The sequence below is a fragment of the Oxyura jamaicensis genome, chromosome 5 (assembly GCF_011077185.1).
Source record: "Oxyura jamaicensis isolate SHBP4307 breed ruddy duck chromosome 5, BPBGC_Ojam_1.0, whole genome shotgun sequence".
NCBI lineage: Eukaryota > Metazoa > Chordata > Aves > Anseriformes > Anatidae > Oxyura > Oxyura jamaicensis.
The window spans coordinates 18,533,354-18,543,287 of NC_048897.1; the positions used below are offsets into that span (position 1 = coordinate 18,533,354).

A 9,934-nucleotide genomic window follows, 5' to 3' on the forward strand; every position below is an offset into this window, starting at 1 on the left:
TATTTCTAAAAGCAAGTTAGGTGGATTTCAGATTATTTCCACATTCTCATTTCTCATCAGTTACATGTCAGGCAGATGCTGCAGCATCTTTTTTTTTTTTCCTTCAAGTGTTTTTGCACTCAGCTGCCCAGTTAAGCAATTGTTCTGTTGTCTCATGAAGAGTTAGTAAAAGGTAAACCCAAGTCAATGTGGAGAATGGCAACTCAGGAACTATACGCTAGGGAATTTTAACCAGTAGCTTGCTTACTTCAGGAGGAAAGAAAAAGCAGCCCCCTCCAAAAAAAACAAAACAAACAAAAAAACAGACAGCTATATTTAGATACCAAAGGGTAAAGAGATGTTTAAGTGCCTTCTCCTAAAGTAGCCTGCAGGCCCTATCTTTTGTATCAGCAGAAGGCTGAGTCTGGCTCCACAGGTATAAAAGGAACTTATACTTACATTTTCCAGTTCCTTGTACTTTTCACAGTCAGGAAAGTGCCCACATGCCTTTTTTTTTTTTTCTTAAAGTAAAAACAAGCTCACAAAATGAGAAAAACACTTAATCACTGTGTTTTAGTGTGCAGAAAACGAGAGGAGATTTTTATTTGACTTCACTTAAAGACTGCAGAATTGCATCCTGCTTAGCACCTTAAAGGAATATAAAGGAATATTGGTTCACTGTGAGAATGGAGTATTAATGAAGTAAATATTTACCAATAATAAAACCCAAATATTTTAGGAAAGAGCATGCTATTTTAGTACTTCCTAAATAGGAGGATAAACTGTAAAAGATGCTTGAATAACATTGCTTGTATTAATTTGAATGCCACTATATGGGGCAACAGTTAATGAATTATTTTTAAGCTGCATTTGGATATAAAAGCAAGCTTCCACACAGAAATATTTCCAGATTTAAGTAACCACGTCTTGATACACTCCAGACCTGCCCTGCTTTGAAAAATCTGTTTTAAAGGACACATGTTTTGAAGTTAGCAGATTGAATCGATTCCTTATCACTACAATCATAGAGCTAGTAGCTTTAATCTCCAATTTGTACTTATGTTGGAAAAAAACGTAACATTCCCCTCGGATGTGTCTAAGAATTTTTCTCTCTCCAGTAATTTGACTCCAAGTCTTCAGCAGCACTTACTTATCGCTTAAGTAAAGCTATTTTCATTAAAGCTTTACTATACACAGTCCATTTAAACTCATTCTTTTAAGCCAATGCATTTGCTGTAAAGTCTGTAGGAAACTATTAATGTGTTTCAGGAAGTTAAGCACAGTGGAGACAGCTACATTCATCCATTAACCCTAGAACTGCTGCTGGCTGGGCATACCTGGAGAGTCTGATTCCAATCTGTACCCAGAGTGGATGGACTCTAGACTAACACAAAGGCACAAAGTACCAGTCTAGGCTTGCTGTTCTACTGTTATTTGGTCTAATATATCCTCCAGCACTATTTTTTTTTCAGTACACCACAAACACAGCAGCATCTGTTTTAGGCAGGGGGGAGGGTATCGTTCTACAGAGCATGCAAACAGATAGGTCCTTATCCCTTGCAAAGAGGGAACACAGTTTGGGCAAGATTCACATCAGAATAATTCACTTTGCCCATTCCTTTCTCAGGGGAAGCTTGGAATAATTATTCATGGGGTCTGTGATGCGATACATCAGCCTGCTCTTAGCCATCATCCATTCTAGCAAGCAGACGCTTACCTGAATATAAATGCCTTCTAAGAAAGATCAAGTTTAGAGTGCAAGAACAAGAGAGTTGCTATGATTCCCAAAGATCCCCAGGAAAGACAGCCAAGTATAGGCCAGAGAAATTAATTTGGAAGGCCAGAATCTGAGTCACCCTATAATACAGCAAGTGACCATGGTGTTCAGTCCATACATGCTTTCAAACCCCATTCTTCAGCACATGGACAAGAAAGATTTAGTTCATTGTTTAGCAAGAAAAAAAAATAAAATTCAGCACTCAAATTTAACTAAAGGGTAGTTTTTTATTCCCCATTAAGACCGCCTCAAGGACAAAACTAAATGTTGGAAACCCCACAGAAGGGCACATACAGTGGATGTGGTGAAGTACAATGTGAACAGCCCCAGGGGTTCAAATAAGGTAGGACCATTAGCTAACCAGTGGGAAAAAAAAAAAAAAGAAAACTCTGGAGATGTTGCAGTTTCTTCCCCATTTACTCTGGAAAAAAAAAGTCAATCCAACAAAATCCTTGCATCTCTAACAATACATTCAGTCCTGACTAAAGAGTTTAACAAGATGGCAACAGGATGACTATAATACAAAACTTTCACTACTACACTCTGTACACACCTGTTGTCCAAGCCCTCCCCCAGCCCCACGTAAGGATGGTGTCCCCATTATTTGCTTGCTTGCTGGGCCTGCCTGCGGAGGAGGACGTAGATCTTCTCCTTTATCCAGTCTTTGTTGTACGGTTGGTATGTCTGAGTGTCAGCACGGTAACTAGAAAAAGAAAAAGACTCATGTAATATTGGTCTGTCCCACAGAACATTTACTACGAAGACTTCACAACCAATTAAGTGTCCTCAAGTGTACAAGGCAGAAAGTTGTATACGGAACATCACTGATATCAGAATTGAATGGAAATCGCCATTTATCAAAGATTTTTTCTGTTTCCTAAAAAAAAAAGAAGTTACCCAGCAGATCAGTAAGAACCTTAAACAACTAGATACTCCAAAGACTATTAAGAGACTGCACTTTGCATTTAAATTCATGAATGTAATTACTTATGGGAGAAAGAAAACAGAGCACCTTAATATTCTGGAGCTCAGAATTAAGAAGAATAATTCCACCAGGAAACTACTTAATTTGTCTTAATGAGCCAAACACTCAGTTTAACTTCAAGCAAGTGTTCATGTAATTTTTCAAGTGTTCCACTTCTGCCTGGATTTTTTTTTAATAAAATGAAGAAAAGCACAATTCTCCAGGAGTAAAGGCAGGCTAATAGATGGATGACAAATGATTCTTGCCAGCTGGCAGCAAGGGAAGCTTGCATCTAATAAACAAGGACACTTCATAATAAGCAAATTGAAAACAAGAACCTACAGGTTAATTTTCTTTACTACTCAGGGACAGGTGATAAAAGTAGACCAGTAGCAAGATTTCTTGCCAGGGCTAAAGAACTTGGTTACTCAAGACACTGAACTGAAGCAGGATTAGACTGAAAAATAAAAGCAAAGCATATAAAGATAACAGTGAAGATTCATGCCCTCCTTTCCCCCTTTAGTTCTTAAAGGCAATTTTTTTATTTATTTTTTGGATAAAGATGGTATTTTCAGTGAATGTCCCAGCCAGTCCCTCGATTTTGCTACAGGTATTTTTCATCAGGTAAGAACAGTAAGGTGGTCACTGATAAGCAGCTGAGTACAAATCCAGTTGTTTAACTCAATACAGAGTAATTTGCAGTTCTTTCTTTAAAAAATAAAACCCTGAACATACCGTTTTTAAGAAAGCCTTATTTAAAACCCAGCATGAGTAATTCAAGGCCTTAGAAAGAGTTCTAGCATATACTAACATAGTAACGATTTCATTGCAGTATAAGAAATGTTAGTTTCAGGAATTGTTTGATTTATTCCTCTCCCTTCTACCCTAACCATTCATAATGCTACATTGCAAGACCAGATAGCAAGGACTTTACAGATCTCCACAAGCACAAGGCATGTCTGGTATGTCATGTGCTATGTGTGCCATCTGGTGGAAAACTCTAAGCTGAAGTAGCATGACACTAAGTTTACAAGCCTTATTAAGAAATATGAAAGACTGTACTAGAAATCAGTCACTACTTCTTAAAGCAAATAGTCTTCAGTCTGTTAAATATGCTGAAAAAAAGCATGTCTTTCAAACCACATCAGCCTAGTACGATGATGCCAAGAGATCTAACGTGGCAGAACAAGGTAACTGCAGAAGTTGTAATAGTACTTCATTTATTCTACTGAAATCTGGTGAATGGCATTTGTAGTAAGTCACTATCAGTAACAATCTGTTTCTATATGTACATCTAGATGCAAAGGAAAGCAATCCAATGTGTTTTTTTTAATCTTTATTAATTGGCAAGGATTGCTTACTGTGCAGCTGCACAGTACTTGCATTGGGATTTAAGACAGCAGTACAGCTGCAGGAATGTCCAGACTAGATAATCACTGGCTTAAAAAGAGATACTAGAATTTTGAGCTGAGCAAACTGAAGTGGTTTTGGTTATCTGAATGTGCGATTTATATCCATACTCATACAGAATTTCTGTGAAATTCAATGCCACCGTCATCTCAAACCATTGCTCTGAAAGGTATGGTACGGAAATTAGCCAGGATCTACATGATTCAGTCACAATGTTAGCTATGTTCTAAATACTGAAATTTAACACTTGATTTCACAGTCCAGTCAGAATGGAATGCACACAAGACCACCTTTGCTTGCCCACAACCTTAACACACAGATGAGAACTAGAGATTATGTATTCACAAGGGCACTCAAACCACTAGCTAGGGGGATCAACACAATTAATAGGTTCCTCAGTCACTTAACTAGAATTTACAGAAGCTCCCATCTTGCTGTGTCTCAAAGTAAACAGTTGCAAGTGATTTCTATAGACTACCACCAAAATGGTATTAAAGCCTTCAGCTGAAGGCAATTCATTAATCATTCTGTCTCCTTAAGAATCAGACCAACTGCATAAAGGGAGATCCAGCCCCAATTTAAACAGACTGGCTGGTCTAAAACATGTAAGAGTTCATACAGGAGAGTTCTGTGAGTCACTGAAACAGATCTGAACAACTGAACTTACACAAGACAGCTGAGGTCTGCCAAGTCATCAATGAAGTCAAACAACTGGCTGATATCATATGTAATGGATGGACTGTTGGGATTCATTCTCTTCAGATGCTCTTCATACATTTTACAGACTCCTACAGAGGGGGGGGGAAGATTAATAATGCAATAATGTCAGTGTTGGAGAAAAGCAAAAAAAAATCTGTATTTGCTGCACTTTTTTTCAGATATTGAATGAGATGCCAAGAAAGTTTAGATGTGAGTACCATGAAAACAGACATGAACTTTCTCAGATTTTGTTGCTGAAATGCTTTTGTTTTAGCTATTTGCATTGAACAAAATACTACAAAACTAGGTAAGATGCACGATGAGCATCATCACCTAAAGGAAAACAATTTAGTTCTGTCGTAGATTTAATGTTTTATGCAGTAAGCTCCAAGTGAAGTCTGGAACTCCATCTAATAACTTTTAACAGCAATTGCAAGATACATTTCTACTGTTCAAGCACCTGAGAAAGAAGTCCTGTTAAATACAGCTGGTCAAGTCTCAGAAGAGATCATTCTTGATGAAAGAGTCAAACACAGTGACAGAGGAAAGAGTGACAGAGCAAGTCTGTACATTTACATAAGTTTTATTTAATTTAGCCCATAAACAATTTGGATACATTTGAAAAGAATGTAATATTAAAGCAAGCATGGAGGTTTTACATTATCCCTCCCTATGGTTTTGTTTGTCTTGCAAAGCTTCCTGGAATTAGATTTTAATGTTAAGAGAATTTTTACATTTAAATTATACAGCTGTAGTATTTCAATCTTTTCTCCAGCTCACTGCGTCTCTCAAAGTCACAGAACTTTTTTTTTTTTTCTGGCACAAAAGCCACCAGGTTACAAACTACATTTCAATTACAAACACACTTTATATATTATCTCCAGTAGCAATCTTTCCTTTACATGGTTAGCACCGAAATTTGTGAGCAAGTTGGAATCTGATTGTGCAGTGAAATATGTTCAGGCTGGTCTGTTGCACAGCCCCACCATGAATACTGCCTACTTTCAAGTTCAATCTATTTAAGCCAAAAGGAAACATTTAATGTGACAAGGAAGTTTTAGAAACAAGGATAACTAAATAGTTAGCTAAAACATTAGTGAATTAAAAACATGAGATACTTTTACTTTTTTTTTTTTGCGAATTATCTTGGGAAAACACGAACAGTAGCTTATTCTCTTACCACGGAAGTATGAGAGTATGTCAAAACCAGGATTTTAACAACAGTTTTAAACTACAATGACTGCACCCACCTTCCATGCACTCATTCACCGATTCATAATCAGCATACGTTCTGCCTTCTGGCCTCTTGGTAGGCTGAACAAGTAGAATTGTGTGAGACTGAAAAAAAAAAAAAAAAAAAAATTAATTTGATTTTTTTTTTATAAGAATGAAAAATAGGCTGTATTTCTATTTTTGGCCGCCAGATCGTTACACTGGGAAGCAGTTCCCAGTGTTACTCTGTGATGTTTCCACACATCTTTGGCATGTAAAGGTTAATTATGAGGACTAAGACAGCAGTGTCTTCTCAAAACTAACCAGGCTAAGTAATTTGAAAAAATAGTACAGCATTAAATACTGAATTACCGATCAAGGTCATGGACATTTTCCAAATAATACTTTTCATATAAACTGTGTTATATTTTTGTTTACAATCAGTCCTATCAATTCTCACAAACTTTTAAGAATGTGTTACATAAAAATCATCAGTAAAGCAGCTATTGTGTTGAAGAAATCAAACATGGAAATTGTAGTTTCTGCTTAAACAGAAAAGCAAGGCGATGCAGTCAACATATAGAAGCTATCCCATTGTGCATTTACTTATTTTATTCCAAAGGCAAGCTGTTAGTATGAATTAAATACCCCTGCTAGAAAGCAAAGGTGGAGTCCAAATTATCATCGCTGTCAGTCTCTCCTTAAAGATTCAAAGACAAGGAGCTATTTTGAGTTATTCAGCTTCAAGGTAACACAAATTCTTTAACAAATCCACACGTGGTATTCAAGATTATTTCCTACAAATCAGATGTGCTTTTTTTTTTTTTTTTTTTAACCCTTCAGCAAGCCTACTGAAACGGTTATTATGGCACAGATAACTGTTCCAAATGTCAGCCTGTAAACTTGTTCTTCTGCAGGGAAGGCTTTGATTGTACAGTCTGTGGCTTGCATTATTTCTGTAATATTTTTCACTTGGATGCAGCAAGTAATTTAAACAAACAAGTAAGATTTTAAGCGTACACAGCCTGTGACCTAATTAACAGGTTACACATCATTGGAAGTTTGCAAGCACACTAGAAAACAGCATTTCCCGTGCTAATTTAATCCAGCACTTCCAATGCTAATATATGAAGTGAGACTCAACTTGTAAAATTCATGCAGGGAACTGCAGAGTAAGACACACTGGAAACAAATACCGAAGTGTATTATCAGGCTTCATTTAGGTAGCTACGGATAGAAAACTCCCAACTCATGCTTCGGACAGAACAGGGAAAAGGTACCACTTCAGTGCTCAAATGTAGTGATAGTAAAAGAAAAATGGCAAAGAACATGTAAGAAAATGGTCCAATTTTTTATACCACGAATGACCTGGAACATGATTTCAGTTTTTTTAAACTCAGTCTCAAATAACATGGCAGAAGATTTGGAGGAGCCCAGAAAAAAGTTCCAGAAACAAGCAGTAGCAGTAAGACTTTTCCCCTCTCAGAAAGGAAGGAGGGGAACACAGAGCCACGTGCTATAATGAAAAATCATACAAAGGAGACCAGACCTGCTAAGACTGCTTCCCTGCACACCGGAGGATACTAGATGTGAACAGGATGCCTCCAGGGCTGCTGGTATCCAGCTGTTCTTAAGTGTGCTGCACTGTCCCAGGCACGCCTTACCAGGGAGTCAAAGGACTGCCAAATCCATTCACAACTACTTCCAGCAGTATCATTTTTATTTGCTTATGACCAGGCTTGCTTCCAGGACTTGGAACTCTGATCTCCCAGGAGCATCTGAGTAAGAATCCCTCATTAATAAAAAATGGGGTCTGTCGGCCAGTTCAGTGTGTTCTATAAAAGCTCTCGTGGTTAAGAAGCAGAATGCCCTGCAAACTGCAATTGTGGTCTTTGTACTTTCAAACTGAACTTTAATATTAGAAGAAAATAGTTGGGTTTATTTGACAAAACCTAACTAAGTGTGGATAAAACTGAACTGACTAGGAGCTCCTAGCTAAATGACAAGCTATATCATAGTGGAGTGAATTCTGTATCCACTCTCTCAATATCTTGGTGGAGAAGACTTTTAAGCTTTCTGGCCTCAAACTACCCCTCCCATTCTTTGACTGCTAAATCAATGTACATATTGAGACTATCCCAATACGCAGACTACAGAAAAAGGTACCAGTGAGCCAAACACATAAGCCAGTTCTTTCCAAACTTCAAGTTGGAATTTATTTGAGCTTCTGACTTGAAACCATTTTTCATCTCAGAAAATTTTCAGTTTCAATATCAGATACTGGCCTGGAGATTATTCAGTCCCCTGTACAAAAAAGGGCTTAATTCAGCTTTTCTAAAAGCAACACCAATAGATTGTGAGCCTGTAACAATAATTACTACAATAAATAACATTAAGAAACAAGTCTGAATTATTGCTAGTACTTCTTTTGATCCTGTTATTGCTACCTAAATTTCTCCTTCTAGCAAGTATTAATGTCTCAGCTTCTGCTAAAAGCTCTGAAGTAAAGCAAACAATAAAAGAGTCAGTTCCTTCGTGTTTATATTGTACAAATTAGCTTTTAAGACCTTTGTCCACCTTAGCTGGTCTACCAAAATTACTGCCATTGGGATCAACTGTACTGCAGGATTCATGCATTACATCTGAAGAGTTTCTTTAGGAACTTCCCATTATTTCACCTTAAGGCAAAAAAAATAATAATAAAAAAATCCTAATTTAGCTTGCTTTGCTAAAATTGCTCCTCCTCTCCCACCACATATGTGACAAGTTTATAAAGCTAAGAGGTTTTTTCAAACTTTTACCTGCCCCACTGAATATGCGCCTAGGTGACATGGGACAAAGACCGGTGTAAATAAAAACTGTTTGGTTTTTCTATTAGTATAAATCTCATTGTTAGGAAAAAGAAAACCAAAGCAGAGGAAGATACTGAAAATATCACGCCTTAGGAGTAGGTAATCTGGAAAGGCCCAGTACAGGCTCTTTATTGTGTTGCATTGTTATGTGTTCTTTTAGAGAGCAGTTGTACTGGCTGTTAAGTCAGGCCCCACAGTGGTTTATATTACTCCCATTTTCAGCTTCCAAAGCGCCCTTTAGAAAGCTCTCCAAGAACAGAATTGCAGACATAACCCCCCAAAAACGGTTGAGGCAGTGCTGGCAATCCAGCGAGCAGGAGCCAGGCAGCATCTGCCCGAAGAGAGTTTTGCCAATTGTGAAGCCGATCTGGGGGATCCCAACGAAGTGGGGGAAAGAAGAAAAGAGAGAACGAGGTATTGTGAGGGTAAGACGCCTGGTGAGGCGAGGCAGCACACCGCACGCTCGGGGCCTTCCAGCTCCCCCTGCTAGGCAGGAAGAGTGATTTAGGCGACTTTTTTCCCTGCTTCGGGCAGCAGAAGCCGAACTCCCAACCAAGTCCAGGCCGAGGCGGGCCTGTGCCGCCAGCCCCGGGACACCGACGGGCCCCGGCGCACCCCCGTCACGGAGACGCCCCCCGGGCCCGCACCCCCGGGCCAGGCCCCAGCCCCCGCTCGCGGCCTCCCCCCGCCACGTGCTGCCGAGCCCGGCCCCACCGCGGCCTGGCCGTGCCTCGTGCCTCCCGCCTCCCCCCGTCTCCCGTCCCCCCTCCCCCGGTGCCGAAGCGGCCAGGCCGAGCCCCCCGACGCCCCCCGCTCACCATCGCGGCTCCCGCTCCTCAGCCCCGCCGCCGCCGACCGCCAGGCGCCCGCCGATCCCCCACAACCCCCCGCGGCCGACCAGCGAGAGGGAGGGCCAGAGCGCCCCCCGCGCACGCGCGCCCTCTGAAGCCGAAGCGCTGAGGGCGGCTGGTGGAAGCCGAGCGGGACGCGTTGGAGGAAGGGGGGGGGGGGAAGTGGGCTGCGCCGCCATCTTTGATAAGG

General features: G+C 40.0%; 1 protein-coding gene across 1 annotated transcript; it reads right to left on the minus strand.

The window, feature by feature from the left end:
• Positions 1-1,963: 1,963 nt before the first annotated feature.
• Positions 1,964-9,864, minus strand: ERH (ERH mRNA splicing and mitosis factor). The gene is made up of 4 exons (XM_035328565.1): positions 9,712-9,864; positions 6,080-6,167; positions 4,798-4,918; positions 1,964-2,459 (listed from the first exon to the last, which is right to left on the minus strand). Exons 1-4 carry the CDS (start codon positions 9,712-9,714, stop codon positions 2,357-2,359), a joined length of 315 nt encoding a protein of 104 aa, XP_035184456.1. The 5' UTR covers positions 9,715-9,864; the 3' UTR covers positions 1,964-2,356.
• Between the last annotated feature and the right edge of the window lie 70 nt (positions 9,865-9,934).